Genomic DNA, 20,584 nt, shown 5'->3' on the forward strand with positions numbered 1-20,584 from the left:
AGTTTGATTTACATTTCCTGGAGGGCTAAAAATGCTGAGGATCTTTTCATGTGCTTATTGATAAGCTTATTTCATTGTTTATTTCATGTGCATCATTTCATATTTTCTCTAGAGAAATGTCTATTCCGATCCTTTACTCATTTTTAAATTTGACTCAATTCTAGCCTGTTGATCTATATGTCTATTCTTATGTCAGTATCACACGGTATTGATTACTGTACCTTTGTAGTTAAGTTTTTTTACATGTGAATTCCACTAAATTTTTATTTTTTATTGTATTTTTAATTGGAAGATAATTGCTTTACAATATTGTATTAGTTTCTGACAAACATCAGTATAAATCACTCATAGGAATACATGTCCCCTCCCTCTTAAATCTCCCTCCCACCTCCCACCCCATCCCAGCCCTCTAGGTTGTTACAGAGCACTGGGTTTGAGCTCCCTGCATCATACAGCAAATTCCCACTGGCTATCTATTTTATATATGGTAAGACATATGTTTCAGTGTTACTCTTTCAATTTGTCCCTCCCTCTCCTTCCTCCACTGTGTCTACAAGTCTGTTCTCTATGTATGCCATCTCCATTACTGCCCTGCAAATAGGTTCATCAGTACCATCTTTCTAGATTCCATATGTATGTGTTAATATACAATATTTATTTTTCTCTTTCTGACTTACTTCATTCTTTATAATAGGCTCTAGGTTCATCTACCTCATTAGAACTGACTTAAATGCATTCCTTTCTATGGCTAAGCATACCAGACCACCTGACCTGCCTCTTGAGAAACCTATATGCAGGCCAGGAAGCAACAGTTAGAACTGGACATGGAACAACAGACTGGTTCCAAATAGGAAAAGGAGTACATCAAGGCTGTATATTGTCACCCTGCTTATTTAACTTATATGCAGAGTACATCATGAGAAACCCTGGGAAGGAAGAAGCACAAGCTGGAATCAAGATTGCCAGGAGAAATATCAGTAATCTCACATATGCAGATGACACCACCCTTATGGCAGAAAGTGAAGAGGAACTAAAAAGCCTCTTGATGAAAGTCAAAGGGGAGAGTGAAAAAGTTGGCTTAAAGCTCAACATTCAGAAAACTAAGATCATGGCATCTGGTCCCATCACTTCATGGAAAATAGATGGGAAAACAGTGGAAATAGTGTCAGACTTTATTTTTTTTCCTTCATTTATTTTTATTAGTTGAAAGCTAATTACTTTACAATATTGTAGTGGTTTTTGCCATACATTGACATGAATCAGCCATGGATTTACATGTGTTTCCCCATCCTGATCCCCCCTCCCACCTCCCTCCCCATCCCATCCCTCTGGGTCTTCCCAGTGCACCAGCCCTGAGCACTTGTCTCATGCATCCAACCTGGGCTGGTGATCTGTTTCACCCTTGATAGTATACTTGTTTCAATGCTATTCTCTCAGAACCTCCCACCCTCGCTTTCTCCCACAGAGTCCCGAAGTCTGTTCTGTACATCTGTGTCTCTTTTTCCATTTTGCATATAGGGTTATCGTTACCATCTTTTAAACTTCCATATATATGCGTTAGTATACTGTATTGGTCTTTATCTTTCTGGCTTACTTCACTCTGTATAATGGGCTCCAGTTTCATCCATCTCATTAGAACTGATTCAAATGAATTCTTTTTAATGGCTGAGTAATATTCCATTGTGTATATGTACCATAGCTTCCTTATCCGTTCGTCTGCTGACGGGCATCTAGGTTGCTTCCATGTCCTGGCGATTATAAACAGTGCTGCAATGAACATTGGGGTGCACGTGTCTCTTTCAGTCTAGTTTCCTTGGTGTGTATGCCCAGAAGTGGGATTGCTGGGTCAGATGGCAGTTCTATTTCCAGTTTTTTAAGAAATCTCCACACTGTTCTCCATAGCGGCTGTACTAGTTTGCATTCCCACCAACAGTGTAAGAGGGTTCCCTTTTCTCCACACCCTCTCCAGCATTTATTGCTTGTAAACTTTGGATAGCAGCCATTCTGACTGGCGTGTAATGGTACCTCATTGTGGTTTTGATTTGCATTTCTCTGATAATGAGTGATGTTGAGCATCTTTTCATGTGTTTGTTAGCCATCTATATGTCTTCTTTGGAGAAATGTCTGTTTAGTTCTTTGGCCCATTTTTTGATTGGGTCATTTACTTTTCTGGAATTGAGCTTCAGGAGTTGCTTGTACATTTTTGAGATTAATCCTTTGTCTGTTGCTTCATTTGCTATTGTTTTCTCCCAATCTGAGGGCTGTGTTTTCACCTAGCTTATAGTTTCCTTTGTTGTGCAAAAGCTTTTTAGTTTAATTAGGTCCCATTTGTTTATTTTTGCTTTTATTTCTAATATTCTTGGAGGTGGGTCATAGAGGATCCTGCTGTGATTTATTTTGGAGAGTGTTTTGCCTATGTTCTCCTCTAGGAGTTTTATAGTTTCTGGTCTTACATTTAGATCTTTAATCCATTTTGAGTTTATTTTTGTGTATGGTGTTAGAAGGTGTTCTAGTTTCATTCTTTTATAAGTGGTTGACCAGTTTTCCCAGCACCACTTGTTAAAGAGGTTGTCTTTTTTCCATTTTATATTCTTGCCTCCTTTGTCAAAGATAAGGTGTCCATAGGTTTGCGGATTTATCTCTGGGCTTTCTATTCTGTTCCATTGAGCTATATTTCTTTATTTGTGCCAGTACCATATTGTCTTGAAGACTGTGGCTTTGTAGTAGAGCCTGAAGTCAGGCAGGTTGATTCCTCCAGTTCCATTCTTCTTTCTTAAGATTGCTTTGGCTATTCGAGATTTTTTGTATTTCCATACAAATTGTGAAATTGTTTGTTCTAGTTCTGTGAAGAATACCATTGGTAGCTTGATAGGGATTGCATTGAATCTATAGATTGCTCTGGGTAGTATAGCCATTTTCACAATATTGATTCTTCTAATCCATGAACACGGTATGTTTCTTCATCTGTTTGTGTCCTCTTTGATTTCTTTCATTAGTGTTTTATAGTTTGCTACATATAGGTCAAACTATGGTGGAGGTAATGAAGATAATGGCGACTTCCTTCAAAACATACCATGTGCGCACTGCTACACTCAGTGCCCCCAACCCTGCAGTAGCCCATCTCCCACCCACACCTCTACTGGAGACTCTGGACATTAACGGGCAAGTCTGGGTCAGTTTCTTGTGGGGTCACTGCTCCTTTCTCCTGGGTCCTGGTGCATAAGGTTCTGTCTGTGTCCTCCAAGAGGCTGTTTCCCCAGTCCTGTGTGAATTCTCACAGCTCTGTGGTTGGGCTAATAGCGACCTCCTCCAAGAGGGCTTATGCCATACCCAGGTCTGCTGCACCCAGAGCCCCTGCCCCTGTGGCAGTCCACTGCTGACCTATAACTCTGCAGGAAACCCTCAAACACAGTTCTGTCTCAGTCTCTGTGAGGTCTCTGGGCCCTGGTGTGCACAAGGTTTGTTTGAGCCCTTGGAGTGTCTCTGGCAGGTATGAAGTTTGATTATAAACATGATTTCGCCCCTCCTACCATCTTGCTGGGGCTTCTCCTTTGCCCTTGGATGTGGGGTATCTCCTCAAAGTTGCTGCAGCACCGCACAGCCACTGCTCCAGCACCTACCATCTTGGTGGGGCTTCTCTGCCCTTGAACATGAGGTATCTCCTCACAGTCACTCCAGTAGTAGTGAGTGTAGCAGTGTATGCTTGGGACATTTTGAAGGAGGTTGCCATTGTTTTCATAACCTCTGCCATAGTTTGACCCCAGGTAAATAACAAGGAGGGAACACAGCCCCACCCCAAAAAGAAAATTGGATTAAAGATTTACTGAACATGGACTTGCCCAATCAGAAAAAGACCCAGTTTCCCCCTTTGTCAGTCTGTCCCATCAGGAAGTTTCCATGAGCCTCTTATCCTTCTCTATCAGCAAGCAGACAGACTGAAAACCACAATCAGGACACGAACCAATCTGATCACATGAACCACAGCCTTGTCTGACTCAATGAAACTATGAGTCATGCCATGTAGGGTCACCCAAGACGGACGGGTCATGGTAGAGATGCTGACAAACTGTGGTGCACTGGAGAAGGGAATGGCAAACCACTTCAGTATTCTTGCCTTGAGAACCCCATGAACAGTATGAAAAGGCAAAAAGATTAGGACGCTTAAAGATGAACTCTCCGGGTCAGTAGGTGCCCAATATGCTACTGGAGATCAGTGAAGAAATAACTCCAGAAAGACTAAAGAGATGGAGCCAAAGCAACACCACCACCCAGTTGTGGATGTGATGGGGGATGGTAGTAAGTCTGATGCTGTAAAGAGCAATATTGCATCAGAACCTGGAGGTCCATGAATCAAAGCAAATTGGAAGCGGTCAAACAGGAGATGGTATCAGTGAACACTGACATTTTAGGGATTATCGAACTAAAATGGACTGGAATGGGTGAATTTAACTCAAATGACCATTATATCTACTACTGTGGTCAAGAAGCCCTTAGAAGAAATGGAATAGCCATCATAGTCAACAAAAAGTTCTCAAATGTAGTACTTGGATGCGGTCTCAAAAACAAAAGAATGATATCTCTTCATTTCCAAGGCTAACCATTCAATATCACAGTAATCCAAGTCTATGCCCTGACCAGTAATGCTGAAGAAGCTGAAGTTGAATAGGTCTGTGAGACTTACAAGACCTTCTAGAACTAACACCCCCAAAAGATACCCTTTTCATTATAGGGGACTGGAATGCAAAAGTAAGAAGTCAAGAAATACTTGGAGTAACAGGCAAATTTGGCCTTGGAGTACAGAATGAAGCAGGGCAAAGGCTAATAGAGTTTTGGCAAGAGAATGCACTAGTCATAGCAAACACCCTCTTCCAACAACACAAGAGAAGACTACACATGGACATCACCAGATGGTCAATACCAAAATCAGATTGATTATATTCTTTGCAGCCAAAGATGGAGAAGCTCTATACAGTCAGCAAAAACAAGACAAAGCTGACTGTGGCTCAGATCATGAACTCCTTATTGCCAAATTCAGACTTAAATTGAAGAAAGTAGGGTAAACCACTAGACCATTCAAGTATGACCTAAATCAAATCCCATATACACTGGAAGTGACAAATAGATTCAAGGGATTAAATCTGATAGAGTGCCTGAAGAACTATGGACAGAGGTTAATGATATTGTACAGGAGGCAAGAATCAAGACGATCCCCAAGAAAAAGAAATGCAAAAAGGCAAAATGGTTGTCTGAGGAGGCCTTACAAATAGCTGTGAAAAGACGAGAATTGAAAGGTAAAGGAGAAAAGGAAAGATAAACCCATCTGAATGCAGAGTTCCAAAGAATAGCAAGGAGAGATAAGAAAGCCTTCCTCAGTGACCAATGTGAAGAAATGGAGGAAAACAATAGAATGGGAAAGACTAGAGGTCTCTTCAAGAAAATTAGAGATACTAAACGAATAGTTCATGCAAAGATGGGCTCAGTAAAGGACAGAAATGGAATGGACCTAACAGAAGCAGAAGATATAAAGAAGAGGTGGCAACAATACACAGAAGAATTGTTCAAAAAAGATCTTCATGACCCAGATAACCATGATGGTATGATCACTCACCTACAGCCAGACATCCTGGGATGCAAAGTCAAGTAGGCCTTAGGAAGCATCATGATGAACAAAGCTAGTTCAGGTGATGGAATTCCAGTTGAGCTATTTCAAATCCTAAAAGATGATGCCATGAAAGTGCTGCCCTCAATATGCCAGCAAATTTAGAAACCTCAACAGTGGCCACAGGACTGGAAAAGGTCAGTTTTCATTCCAATCCCAAAGAAAGGCAATGCCAAAGAATTCTCAAACTAGGAAGGACTGATGTTGCTGCTCAAACTCCAATACTTTGGCCACCTGATGTGAAGAGCTGACTCATTTGAAAAGACCCTGATGCTGGGAAAGATTGAGGACAGGAGGAGAAAGGGACGACAGAGGATGAGATGGTTAGATGGCATCACCGACTCAATGGACATGAGTTTGGGTAAACTCTGGGAGTTGGTGATGGACAGGGACGCCTGGTGTGCTGTGGTTCATGGGGTCACAAAGAGTCAGACATGACTGAGCAACTGAACTGAATTGAACTGAACCTCACTATTGCACTCATCTCACATGCAGCAAAGTAATGCTCAAAATTCTCCATGCCAGGCTTCAAGAGTACATGAACTGTGCACTTCTAGATGCTCAAACTGGATTTAGAAAAGGAAGAAGAACCAGAGATCAAATTGCCAACATCCATTGGATCATTGAAAGGGCAAGAGAGTTCCAGAAAAACATCTATTTCTGCTTTATTGACTACACCAAAGCCTTTGATTGTGTGGATCACAACAAACTGTGGAAGAGATGGGAATACCAGACCACCTGACCTGCCTCCTGAGAAATCTGTATGCAGGTCAGGAAGCAACAGTTAGAACTGGACTTGGAACAATAGACTGGTTCCAAATAGGGAAAGGAATGTGTCAAGGCTGTATCTTGTCACCCTGCTTATTTAACTTATATGCAGTCAGTCAGTCAGTCAATTCAGTCTCTCAGTCGTGTCCGACTCTTTGTGACCTCATGGACTGCAGCACGCCAGGCTTCCCTGTCCATCACTAACTCCAGGGTTCCCTCAAATTCATGCCCATCGAATCGGTGATTCCATCCACCATTTCATCCTTTGTCATCCCCTTCTTCTGCCTTCAATCTTTCCCAGCATTAGGGTCTTTTCAAATGAGTCAGTTCTTCGCATCAGGTGGCTAAAGTATTGGAGTTTCAGCTTCAGCATCAGTCCTTCCAATGAATATTCAGGACTGATTTCCTTTAGGATGGACTGGTTGGATCACCTTGCAGTCCAAGGGACTCTCAAGAGTCTTCTCCAATGCCACAGTTCAAAAGCATCAATTCTTCGGTGCTCTGCTTTCTTTATAGTGTGACTCTCACATCCTTACATGACTACTGGAAAAACCATAGCTTTTACTAGACAGACCTTAGTTGGCAAAGTATTGTCTCTGCTTTTTAATATGCTGTCTAGGTTGGTCATGACTCTTCTTCCAAAGAGGAAGTGTCTTTTAATTTCATGGCTGCAGTCACCATCTACAGTGATTTTGGAGCCCCAAAATATAAAGTCTGTCACTGTTTCCACTGTTTCCCCTGTTTTCCTATCTATTTACCATGAAGTGATGGGACCAGATACCATGATCTTAGTTTTCTGAATGTTGAGCTTTAAGCCAACTTTTTCACTCTCCTCTTTCACTTTCATCAAGAAGTTCGTTAGTTCTTCTTTGCTTTCTGCCATAAGGGTGTCATCTGCATATCTGAGGTTATTGATATTTCCCCTGGAAATCTTGATTCCAACTTGTGCTTCATCCAGCCCAGAGTTTCTCATGGTGTACTCTGCATATAATTTAAAGAAGCAGGGTGACAGTATACAGCCTTGATGTACTCCTTTCCCTATTTACCTCTTTCAATCTTCATTTTAAGGTCTATTTTGTCTGATATGAAGATTGCTACAGCAGCTCTTTTGCTTCCCATTTGCATGGAATATATTTTTCCATCCTCTCACTTTCGATCTATGGGTGTCTTGAGGTCTGAAGTGAGTTTCTCGTACATAGCATATATATGGGTCTTGTTTTTTGATCTGCTCAGCCAGTCTGTATCTTTTGGTTGGAGCATTTAATCCATTTACATTTAAAACAATTATTAATATATATGTTCCTATTGCCATTTTCTTAATTGTTTGTGGTTGATTTTGTAGATCTTTTTTCTTCTGTTGTGTATTTTGACTATGTAAGTCCCTTTAACGTTTGTTGCAAAGCTGGTTTGGTGGTACTGAATTCTCTTAACTTTTCCTTTTCTGAAAAGCTTTTGATTTCTCCATCAATTTTGAATGAGATCTTTGCTGGGTGCAGTAATCTTGGTTGTAGATTTTTCCCTTTCGGTACTTTAAATATATCCTGCCATTCCCTCTGGCCTGCAGAGTTTCTGCTGAAACACCAGCTGTTAAGTGTATGGGGTTTCCCTTGTATGTTACTTGTTGCTTCGCCCTTGCTGCTTTTAATATTCTTTCTTTGTGTTTAGTCTTTGTTAGTTTGATTAGTATGTGTCTTGGGATGTTTCTCTTTGGCTTTATCCTGTATGGGACTCTTCATGCCTCTTGGACTTAATTGACTATTTCCTTTTCCATTTTGGGGAAATTATCAAGTATAACCTCTTCAAAAATTTTCTCATAACCTTTCTTTTTCTCTTCTTCTTCTGGGACACCTATAATTAGAATGTTGGTGTGTTTTATATTGTCCCGGAGGTCTCTAAGGCTATCCTCAGTTCTGTTCATTCTTTTTACTTTATTCTGCTCTTCAGAAATTATTTGCACTACTTTATCTTCCAGCTCACTGATTCATTCTTCTGTTTCAGATATTCTGCTATTGATTCCTTCTAGAGTATATTTAACTTCAGTAATTGTGTTGTTTGTCTCTCTATGTTTATTCTTGAATTCTTCTAGGTCTTTGTAATTGATTCTTGCATTTTCTTAATTTTGTTTTCAAGGTTTTTGATCATTTTTACTATCATTATTCTGAATTCTTTTTCAGATAGTTTGCCTATTTCCTTTTAATTTATTTGGACTTCTGTGTTTCTAGTTTGTTCCTTCATTTGTGTAGTATTTTTCTGCCTTTTCATTATTATTTATTTATTTATTTTTAGCTTATTGTGTTTGAGGTTTCCTTTTCCCAGGCTTCAAGGTTGAATTCTTTCTTCCTCCTGGTTTCTGCCCTACTAAGGTTGGTCCAGTGGTTTGTGTAAGCTTAGTATAGGGTGAGATTTGTCCTGAGTTTTTGTTTGTTTGTTTCTCCTCTGATGGGCAAGGCTGAGTGAAGTGGTACTCCTGTCTGCTGATGACTGGGCTTGTATTTTTGTTTTGTTTGTTGTTTAGATGTGGCGTCCTGCACAGGGTGCTGGTGGTGGTTGGGTGATGCCGGGTCTTGTATTTCAGTGGTTACCTTGTGTGAGTTCTCACTATTTGATACTCCCTAGGGTTAGTTCTGTGGTAGTCTAGGTCTTGGAGTCAGGCTCAGGGCTTGATCTCTACTTAGGAACGAAGATTCCACAAGTGGTTTGTTATGGCATTGAGTGAGATTAAAAGAAATATCCAAACAAGAAACCAAAGATGAATCTCAGACAAATGGCAGTTGCAAAATCAGGAAAATAATAATTAAAATAATGGAATATACACATACACATATACACCCATGAGCAAAGTCAAAACAAACAGAAATAAAGTACAATAGATCTGGTGAACAAATGAAATCATAATTATATTTACCAGTTAAGAACAAAACTAACTAAAGCACAAACTGGAAAACAAAACTAAAGCAAGGTGCCAAGTTGGGAATAAAGCTATGAAAATAAAACGTATGTTGAGAGGAAAGGAAAGAAAAAAAGAAAGAATGGATATGCAAAGCTTAATAGAGGTAGATAAAAAGATTTGTATACATTAAAGATTAACTGCAAGGGGAAAAGAACAGTAGGAAAAGAAAACAAAGGAATAAATTAGAAAAAATAATAGGTTTAAAAAATTAAAAATTAAAATTAGAAAAGAGAAAAAAGAAGGAAAACTCCCAAGAACTGCAAAAGCCCAACATAGAGGCAGAGGTTTATAACAACAACGAAAAATGTGACTGAGGGGAAAAAAAAAGCTCAAAAGCTTAATTGGATTTCATAGTGCCAATAAAATCAACTACAACAGAGAGCGGAGGAAAAGGGAAAAAAGAAAAAGAAATCTAACAATCTACAGAACAAGTCAAAACATAAGAATAATAAATGTTTTTCTTGAGTCACCACTGTCAGTCCTTTCCCTCGCTGGGAGTCACAGTCCACCTCAGTTCCCCAGGATGCCCTCCAACACTGTGCTGATCTCTGGACCTGTTGTGGGGGCAGCCCAGGTTCTAATCTGGTCCTACTCCTATGTGTTCTTGCCTCCAATGTCCACAGCTATCAGAACTAGTGCGTTTGCTTTTGTGGGAGCTCTCAGTGACCTTTTATATATTCCACAGACACAGAGTCTGCCTAGTTGATCGTGTGGATTTAATCTGCTTGTACAGCTGCTGGGAGGGTTTTGGGTCTTCTTCCTTAGCCACACTGCCCCTGGGTTTCAACTGTGGTTTTATGTCCACCTCTGCATGTGGGCCGTCCACTGGGGTTTGCTCCTGAGGCTGCCTTGGAGGACTTGGGTTTGCCCCTGTGAGGGCCAGGTGTGCAGGTGGTGCAGCTGCTTGGATCGCAGGGATTCTGGCAGCACCAGGTACCAGGGGAGTTGGCAGCTAGGGCAGCAGGAAATATAGTGCTCTAGAAGGGTATGGCAACCAGTCTTGGCCATACGCTCCAGTATTCTTGCCTGGAGAACCCTGCTCCCTGACAGAGAAGCCTCTCAGGCCACAGCCTACAAAGAGTCGGACACTACCGAAGTGACCCTGCACGTCTAGACTCAAGACTTTTTTGCCTGTGGGAGCTCTGCCCCAGTGAGACTTGAGCGTGAAGGTGGCACAGCTGCTTGGCTTGTGGGGACCCTGACAGTGCCAAGTGTGCAGGAACAGGACTGCCCTGCCGCAGGAGTTGTGGCCCTATCAGAGTCTTTTTTTCGAGCCTCTTGTAGTTGGTGATCAGAAGGCCTCTTTGGCCAGTCTTTCTCTGTAACTCCACCGGTTCAGGCACTCAGAGGGCTCCCTTGCCTGGCGTCCTTCTCTGTTGTTCCCTGTGTCAGGCACATAGAAGGGAGCCCCCCTGGCTGGGGTCCTACTCTGTAGGTCGGCAAGTCAGGCACTTAAAGGGGCACCCTGGGTGGGGTCCTACTCTGTGGTTCAGTGCATCAGGCATTTGATGGGCCAGCCTCTCTACTGTTCAGCTGCCAATGCTGGCGTGTTGGGGAAGAGAGGCTATGGTGATGGCTCCATCACCTACACATGACTCAGCGGTATCATCTTGCTTCCATGGTTGCCCGGCTTTCCTCCACAGGCATTCCCCACCACAATCTCCTCCCTCACATCCCCTGGATCTGTCTCTCCATGGTCAACAGCAGCCCTCACCCTGAGATTGCTCCACAATTCCTAAACTCCAGTTCCCAGCCGCTGCATCTTCCAGGGGATCTATGTATCCGTCCTGGGTATGTATGGCTGCGGCAAGGACTGTCTGATTCTCATTCCATTTAGGCTGTCACAGATCAGCTGTTTCCCTCTCAACCCTAAATGTTTCTCCTCTGACTCAGACAATTGCCCTGATGTGGGGATCGGACCCCTGCTTCAGTTCCCCCACCCACCGAGGGCAGGTCCAGTCCTACTATCACTACTGTTGTACCTCCTAGTTCCTTCATCCTACCGAGTTTTGCATGGGTCTATATATTCTTTTCCGCTAGTTAGGTATTCCTGTCCACTCTCAGCTGGTATTCTGCACGCACTTCTGTGTCTGAAGGTGTATTCCTGATGTATTCATGGAGAGAGATGTACTCCACATCCACCTACTCCTTTGCATCTTGTTCTCTCCACAAGATGGCTTTTGATACTCAGATACCCCTGGATGGGTGAATAGCATCATCTATTTCTCTAGGTACTTAGTTTTCTCTAGCAAAAGCTAATAATTAATTAGGGGCTGGCACTCTAATTCTCTTCCTTCAAGTCTTGGCTCAGATGTTAATTTCTGAGAAGGCCCTTCCTGACCCATTTATGCATGGTTGTCCTCCTGCATTTACTTAGTAACACATCACCTATTATTTTTTAAATCACAGATTACAGTCTGTAATTATCTCATTTGTTTGCTTTCTATCTTTACCATATGATTTAAGTCCATGAGAACAGGGACTTTCCCTGTATTTGTTCACTACAGAATTCCCAGTGACTAACTCATACTAATTTTTGATGCACAAGTGAATAAGTGGACTTTCCGACTGTAAAAGCATAACACAGACTACTACCAAACATGCAAGGCATGTGATGCTATGTTATTTGTATAGGCTTTTGATGAGTACCTAAAAGGATTATAGAGAGATGGATGCGATGGGTCCTAACAGCTCACTAACTGCTAATTTAGATGAGCTAAATGCCTCAACTTAACATAAGCCTCAAAGCTTGGGTTCAAACTTGGTTTCCTACAAAATAGTCAGTTAATGCATACCACGGATGGACCTTGACAGTTGCCCATCAGTAGTTGAACTCCTGGATGTTAGATCTGCAGGTATTCATGGTGTATTTTGCACTTGTCTCATGAAAGTTTGAAATGAGTTTTTTGAAAATCTGAATACATTTAGATCCTAGTAACTCTAGTTGTCACAATATCAGTCCTTTGATTATTTAGTCCAATTATTCTGAAATCTTTGTTCTGTTCTGCAGTTTCTATATTCCACTGTGTAACTTCAAACTATTGACTTAAGTCAATTGACATACTTGGTGAAGACAAAATATTCCAAGAATTCAAAACATGGCCTACATATTTTACTAAGATAAACATAAAATGTTAAGAGAGTTCCAGGAAATTTGAGGGAAAGGGAGCACAGCTTTTAGTTTTGAATCAACAGCATATTTCACTTGTGATTTGCCGAAACAGAGGATTGAATTTAAAGGCCAGAGCCACTAGAAAAATGGTGAGCCTTTACTGAATTTTGCAGGAGAGTAGTGGTAGTTTTTGCTTATACAAATCCTATGTTAATTTGGGTTACTTGCTCCCTTTTCTTTCTAAGAAGAGCAAGGGACAGGAAAGATAACAGTCATTCATCAGTAATAAACATTTGAAGAACTTGAACTCCTGGGTTTTAGAAAATTTAAAAAGCCAAGTTGATACATGAAAGTTTTTCCTGAATACTGTTTTATCAGGATTAATTAGGCAATGTGATTTTTTTTCCTAAACGTTTTAGACAGGAGGCTTAATTACTCTGCCTTTGAAGCAATTGTCTCTTGTCAATTCTGAATTCCAAAGATTGCCCATGGTTCCTGACACATACATGTTTGATAATCACATTGAAAGAACAAGGACATTATCTTGAAAGTAAGTTGGATGCTTTCAGCCTTGGCTTCATGGCATCCTAAGTGGTAAGGATGACTTCAAGTGGAAACAGGGCTGTTGTCTTGGAGGCTTTGCTTAGTAAGGGATCTGTTGGAAGTGCTGTCCTAATATTTCTTTCTTTTGTCCATCCAAGACTAATCAATGTTAAACTTTTGCTCCTGATCTATTAAATAGAATCAAGCAGTCTCTTCCATGTCTTAGAATGATACTCTCTTTTCCTATGTGATTTGCTTGATTTTCATTTTTTTTCTCTTGCTTGAAACATGGGAGAGGACCTTAAAACCAAGATATTGAGCTGAGGCCTTAAAATGTCAAGAGTTCTTGAGGAAGAAATAATATGGACCTCTCAAGATATACATCCCTAAATTGGAGGCAGTTTGGAGAGGCAGGCTAATTTCTCCTAGATAAAAACCCTAATTATTATGAACATGGGAAGGGGAGGAAACAGGAAGAGAATTGTGAAGTGTTGTAGCAGGAGGAGTTACTTATAGAAACCTCATGATTTGTAATATATTCCTTTGAACCAAGTGAGACTCGTTCTCAACCTTGATCCTGTGGCACTTTGGGAATCAAGGTCTCAATAATTTCCTAAAATTATGTAAAATCTGATAGGTTGGGTTTGTTTTTGTAAGTTTACCCAAGAACTCTGTAAGGTCATAGATATTGGAAAAAGTTATAGAACTGACACCAAATATGCATGGCTCTGTTCCAAGTCATTTTTATTCTAATCTGAACATGAGAGGATTGAGAATTCAGATTCAAATAGCTAATAATAATCCATGAGCTAGCTTGAGGAAGAGGAAGAATCCCCACCACCCATTCTGGTACATACAACAGGACTTCTGCTTCCCTTCAGTAAGTCAGAAACTGTAAATGCATCAGAAGATGCCAAAAGCTACCTGGGAAAACTTTTCTTATAGAACTAACTGGTAAAGAAAGACAATGCTACAGTGAGTGAGTGTTAGTCACTCAATCATGTCTGACTTTTTGTGACCCCATGGACTGTAGCCCTCCAGGCTCCTCTGTGCATGGGACTCTCCAGGCAAGAATACTGGAGTGGGTAGCCATTTCCTTCTGCAGGGGATCTTCCTGACCCAAGGATCAAAACTGGGTCTCCTGCATTTCAGGAAGATTCTTTCCTATCTGGGCCACCTGGGAAGCCCCTTGATACTACAATAACTTTAAGCAAAATAAGCAAGACCAATCACTGTTCCTGGAACTACAGCTGAGAAGCCTGGACTTGACCCTTTAATATATGGCCTCAGTGGGGTGGAGGACAGGGCAGAATTCTCAGGCTGTGACACCTGTTTCTTGAAAATGTGCAGGTGCAAGTCTCTTTCGAAAAGGTTTTTAGGTTAATGATATAACTTCTATCCTTTTTTCTTTAATACATTAAGAACTAAATGTGCCTTCTAGTGTCTGGAGTTCTTATTTGAAGTCAGAAACTGCTGAAAAAAAGTGTTTGCATGAAACACGCCCACATAGCCAGAAATCATTTTATGTTTCCTGTACTAAATGTCAGTGCATACTTCGCTGGTGAGAAGTAAATGACCTGGGTTCATTTGTGGGGTGAAATGTAAAGAAGACTAGCCTGGCTTGGTTGAATTGCCTCTGTTCCATGTTATTGTGATAGTTACTAATGAATCATACACAGTGATGTTTGCATTCAGCAGTTGTGTCCTACCAGTTAGATTCTGTATTGGGCTATGTACAATATTTGAATACAATAGCATCTCTTTACATATATTTTTTAATATTCAAAGAAATATTCAAGAAAATCAGAAAACTTGACCAAAATGTTTCTATACCTACATATCTTCATTCAAGGTCAAACTCTTTCAGAAACTTAGCCTGGTCACCCTGCCCTTGTTTTCAGTGTAGTAGTGATAAATCCTTGTAGCCATGTTTTCACATGTGACTGTGTCTCCCTGATCACAACTGCTTGGCCTTGTGGTGGACACCTAACCAAAGCTGAGTCAATCACAACCTTAAGTGCAATTCGATTGGTTCTCAAATATGATAGAGGCTTAACTAGTCAGTCATACCAGGGGAGAGCTGAGAAGTAGCCCTGCTTAGTTACCTGCTCAACTAACAGCAGAAAAGCTGGTTTGCAGGGAGAGATTTTTTTTGGCTCTAGAGTGAACTGCAGCAAATCTGTCCAGAAAGTGAGCCTTCCTAAATTATATTTTACTAGTCAATATAGATGAATCTCACAAGTATTATGCCATGTGAAAGAAGCCAGGCACAAAAGACCACGTATTATGTTTCCATTTATATGAATTTCTAGAAAGGACAAAACTGTAGTCATAGGAAGCATTTCTGTGGGAGGGTATTGACTACAAAGAAGCATCAGAGGAAATTTTTGAATGATGAAACTGATATTTTGATTGTGGTGGTTGATACATGGATACATACATTTGTCAAAAGTCATCAATTTGCACATTTAAATTGATGAATTTTATTTTATGTAAATTGATTTTTAATAAAACTGATGGAAAAAAGTAAATAGAAATTAGTAGCCTTTTCAATTGATTCTAATTTATCTGACTTGCCTTAGGCCCAGAAAAACCTAGGGACTAATTTTTACTGATTGGAATAACTCATCAGAGAAAGAAGCTATTTAGATTTCTTTGGTATCTGATGTTAGCATAAAATAGAAATGATTTCTCTTTTGAAATCCTTTCTGGAAGACACCATACTTAGAAAGTTGTTAATATTTCCATCATTGAAAATACTCTGAAGGGTCACACTCCAAGGATGATGCCATTGAACTTTTCATTTTTATTTCTCAAGATTCTTCAGCCTTCATTGAAAAGGAACAGAGAAATGACACCTTCTGTTTATTGAACAATAGCAATAATATAGAGCCAGACATTCCACTTAATGCTTCATTTTCATTATTTCATTTAATCTGCACAGTCAGATCTGCAAATGAGGGATTACTGTCCTCTCAGTTTCCAGAGGAGAGGGTTGAAATTTAGAGATTAGATAGTTTTTTCAAGAAACAATCATTGCTTGAATATGGAATGATTTAATACCAAAGTCACTTAACTGCTCTCTTTACTGCCCCACCTAATCCAAACTGCTGCTGCAGCATCTGGTTCAGACTCTCACATAGATTATCGCCAAAATGCTGGCTAGTGGTCCAGCACTTCTACCAGGATCTCTCAGATCTCAGACTCCTCTCAGTCTGCATAGATTAAAGGAGTCAAAACCATCTACCCAGTGAAACCTGCATATTGTGCTGTCACCATGAACAGTGATTACCTTGGCAAGGAGGTGCTTCCAAAATGAATAATGGTCTTCTCTGGTTTCCAGAACCATGAGTTGGAGAAAGGTCAGGGGTTTGGCAGTGGTTCGTGGGCATGAGATTTCCCCGATGGAAGGCCTCTGTAGTCACAGACCAGTTGTTTTGTAGCGCAGGTGCTTGGTGGTGATGCAAAAGCAAGCTGCTGGGTTGGAGGCCAGACTGGTCCCTAATAGCTGGAGTCATATGACTGATGGTGGGAGATGCTGCTCAGCCACAAACCTTGCTTGTGGTTGGAAATGATAGGGGTGGTGGGGGGTGCATTTGCAGACACTAGGCACCCGTTTTAAGTCTGTCATCAAAAGAATTCTTAGTTTGTTCTCTGAGTATAAAACTTCAATGACCGGCCATTTGCTCTGAGGACAGAGAGAAGTGCTGCTGAGATGCTGCAAAGGGATTTTATGTTCCTTAGTAGGTCTCCACCACATCCTCCAAGTCACAAAAACATGTGCATGATGAACCCAGACTCAGAGATCAGCTCCCAGAAAGGAAAATTCTTATGAAAGCAGTAGGCAGTGAGATTTAAGCCACACTAATAAGCAAATGTGTAGAAAAAAAGCTGACATTCATGAGAAGTGAAAATGAGGCGGTTTGCACCTCTAGGGGAGCCTGAACCGTGAGCTAGAGAGTTCAGCGTGGCTGCACTGGCTGTACAGGTTTGCAGAGCTGAGAGCTCAGCCGGGCAAGACATCACTTAGTGATTGAAGAAAGCATCCCTGGAGGCCTCCCTCCCAAAGCACTGACATTTTAGGAGATGGATGGGGCTGTCTTAGCATAAAGCAGATAACAGTCAGGCAGAGTCAGGTAAGGCAGAAAGGCTTTGACATTGTCTTCTTCATGCCAAGAAGTTTCAACAACAGCTTTGATGCCAGTGCTTGATAATTATTGACTTCACATGATCATTTTCCCTCTGAAAAACAGAATTTTCTTAGCTTTTAATGAGGCTCTATGGTAAGTTATAGGATAAGATTATCATGCAGACTGCATTTTCCCTCACAAAGTGAATGACTTAATTTTTTCCCCTAGTTAAGAAATCCAACTAATAGAAACTCAAATTCCCCAAGATCCAAGAGAAAAAAATGACTGCAAGGTAAAAAATTAAGTCACTACTAATGGTTTGGTATGAGTATATCCCCCAGTCTTCAAGGCATATACAAACCTACATTTTAGCTTGAATATAACTAAAGAAACACTGTCTTATTACCACATTGTTTCATTCCTCAGCAGGTCATACTACCTGGTTATCAATAGACTTTGAGCTACCTTTTCAAGGGTTCATAATAGTCCATTGTAAGGATATGATTTTACCAGTCTGCTACTGAGAGGGAATTTTCAGTTGTTTCCAATTTTTGGTTATTACAAAGAATGCTGGTAACTGTTTTTATCCAAAGTCATTGTGTACTTGTCCAAGAATTTTTGAAAGATAAATTTTTGGATGTGGACTTGCTGGGCTAGAGAATAGATTCCTTCTTCATGTTCTTAATTTTGACAAAATACCATATGTGAATTTACCAACTTGCTCTGCTTTCAACAATGTAATAGAGTGCTCTTTCTCTCAAATTACCATGAATTCTGGGCATTACTAGTATTTGTTTATTGGATGGTGAAAAGGAACTTAGTTTTTAATTTGCATTTGTTTAATCAGTAGTAATTTGGACTTTGCTGTGATGTGCTTAATAGCCACAATGCATTTTTTTTTGTGTGTGTGAATCAAATATTTTCTAATGAGATACTTGTCTTTCACTTAGTGAGTTATTAGAGATTTTAAAATGCATTAATAATATAAGCACATTGTCATATATTTTGCTCACAATTCAATCTCTTTGGAATAGCAGAAAATATAAATAGATTTCGTTACCTAAATTCTGTGATCCTCCTAGCCCCCAAACCCCACAGAATTTTTCATTATTGATACTATATTAGTTTTCTAGGGATGCCATAACATAATATCACAAACTGGATGGCATAAAGCAATAAGAATGTATTCTCTCTCAGTTCTGGAGCCTATAAAGCTGAAACCAAGGTATTGGCAGGGCCATACTCCCTGGGAAGCTTCCAGGGGAGAGTCCTTCCTTTCCTGTTCTAGTTTCTGGTAGCCCCAGGAGTTTCTTGGCTTGTAGAGACATCATTATAATCTCTAATTCCTTCACAAGGCATTCTTCCTCCTCTTCTGTTAAGCAGATGATGGATAAGGACCCACTTCATCTTTTTAAAAAATTTTACATTCTTTTGTATATTCCTTTCCATTATGGTTTATCTCAGGATATTGAATATAGTTACCTGTGCTATACATTAGGACATTGTTTCAGTTCAGTTCAGTCACTCAGACATGTCTGACTCTTTGCAACCCCTTGGACTGCAGCATGCTAGGCCTCCCTGTCCATCACCAACTCCAGAGTTCACTCAAACTCATGTCCATTGAGTCGGTGATGCCATCCAACCATCTCATCCTCTGTCATCCCCTTCTCCTACTGCCTTCAATCTCTCCCAGCATCAGGGTCTTTTCAAATGAGTCAACTCTTCGCATGAGGTGGCCAAAGTTTTGGAGTTTCAGCTTCAGCATCAGTCCTTCCAATGAATATTCAGGACTGATTTCCTTTAGGATGGACTGGTTGGATCTCCTTGCTGTCCAAGGGACTCTCAAAGAGTCTTCTCCAACATCACAGTTCAAAAGCATCAATTCTTCGGCACTCAGCTTTCTTTATAGTCCAACTTTCACATCCATTCATGACTACTGGAAAAACCATAGCCTTGACTAGATGGACCTTTGTTGACAAAGTGAATTCTCTGCTTTTTATTATGCTGTCTAGGTTAGCCATAGTCTCTCTTCCAAGGAGTAAGCGTCTTTTAATTTCATGGCTGTAATCACCATCTGCAGTGATTTTGGAGCCCCCCAAAATAAAGTCTGCCACTGTTTCCACTGTTTCCCCATCTATTTGCCATGAAGTGATGGGACCAGATGTTCTGATCTTAGTTTTCTGACTGTTGAATCTTAAGTCAACTTTTTCACTCTCCTCTTTCACTTTCATCAAGAGGCTCTTTAGCTTTTTGCTTTCTGCCATAATGGTGGTGTCATCTGCATATCTGAAGTTATTGATATTGATATTCTCCCAGCAATCTTGATTCCAGCTTGTCCTTCATCCAGCCCAGCGTTTCTCATGATGTACTCTGAATATAAGTTAAATAAGCAGGGTGACAATATACAGCCTTGACGTCCTCCTTTCCCTATTTGGAACCAGTCTGTTGTTCCATGTCCAGTTCTAACTGTTGCTTCCTGACCTGCATACAGATTTCTCAAGAGGCAGGTCAGGTGGTCTGGTATTCCCATCTCTTTCAGAATTTTCCAAAGTTTGTTGTGATCCTCTCAGCCAAAGGCTTTGGTATAGTCAATAAAGCAAAAATAGATGCTTTTCTGGACTCTCTTGCTTTTTTGATGATCCAATGGATGTTCGCAATTTGATCTCTGGTTCCTCTGCCTTTTCTAAATCCAGCTTGAACATCTGGAAGTTCACGGTTCATGTACTGTTGAAGCCTGACCTTGTTTACACATTGTAAATGCAGTAGTTTACGTCTGCTAACCCCAGACGTCCAGTCCATCCCTCTCCCTCCCCGGTCCTCCTTGGCAGTGGTGAGTCTGTTCTCTGTCTGTTAGTCTGTTTGTAGATAGATTCATTTAAGCCACATTTTAGATTCCACATATAAGTGATATCATATGATATCTTTCTCTTTCTGACTTACTTTACTTAGACGATAATCTCTAGTTCCTTCCATATTGCTACAAATGGCATTATTTCACTCTTTTTATGACTGGATAGTATTCCTGAAAGTTAAGATAGTCCTAAACTGAAAGTTAGGATAGTCCTATATCACATATATATATATATACTATATCTTTTTTATCCACTAATCTGTCTGTAGATGTTTAGGTTGCTTCCGTGTCTTGGATGTTGTGAATAGTGCTGCAATGAACATAGAAGTATATGTGTCTTTTTGAATTATAGGTTTGTCCAGGTAAATGTAGGGGCCTCCTCATCATAACTTGATTACATGGGTAGACCCTATTTCCAAATAAGATCACATTCACAGATATCAGGGGTTAGGACTTCAGCATATGTTTTGGTGGGACATGCAACCCACCACAACCCCCATCATGAAGTGTCTGCTATCACCAACAAATTATAAATGCTTTAAGGACTGGGAGTCAGTCAGCTTTGTTGTGT

At 40.5% G+C, this 20,584-nt stretch overlaps 1 protein-coding gene across 2 annotated transcripts in view; it reads right to left on the minus strand.

The window, feature by feature from the left end:
- PIK3CG (phosphatidylinositol-4,5-bisphosphate 3-kinase catalytic subunit gamma) overlaps positions 1–20,584 on the minus strand; it is a 74,549-nt gene that overhangs the window by 18,354 nt on the left and 35,611 nt on the right. Inside the window, exon 11 of one of the 2 annotated variants that reach the window (XM_070469244.1) lies at positions 15,858–17,274. The exons of the other annotated variant lie outside the window; for it this stretch is intronic. Coding sequence (XP_070325345.1) covers positions 17,215–17,274 — 60 coding nt within the window. The 3' untranslated portion in view covers positions 15,858–17,214. Of the gene's footprint in view, positions 1–15,857; positions 17,275–20,584 lie in introns of those variants that run through there. 2 annotated transcript variants of the gene reach the window in all.

This window comes from Odocoileus virginianus, chromosome 1, assembly GCF_023699985.2.
Source record: "Odocoileus virginianus isolate 20LAN1187 ecotype Illinois chromosome 1, Ovbor_1.2, whole genome shotgun sequence".
Taxonomy (NCBI): Eukaryota; Metazoa; Chordata; class Mammalia; order Artiodactyla; family Cervidae; genus Odocoileus; species Odocoileus virginianus.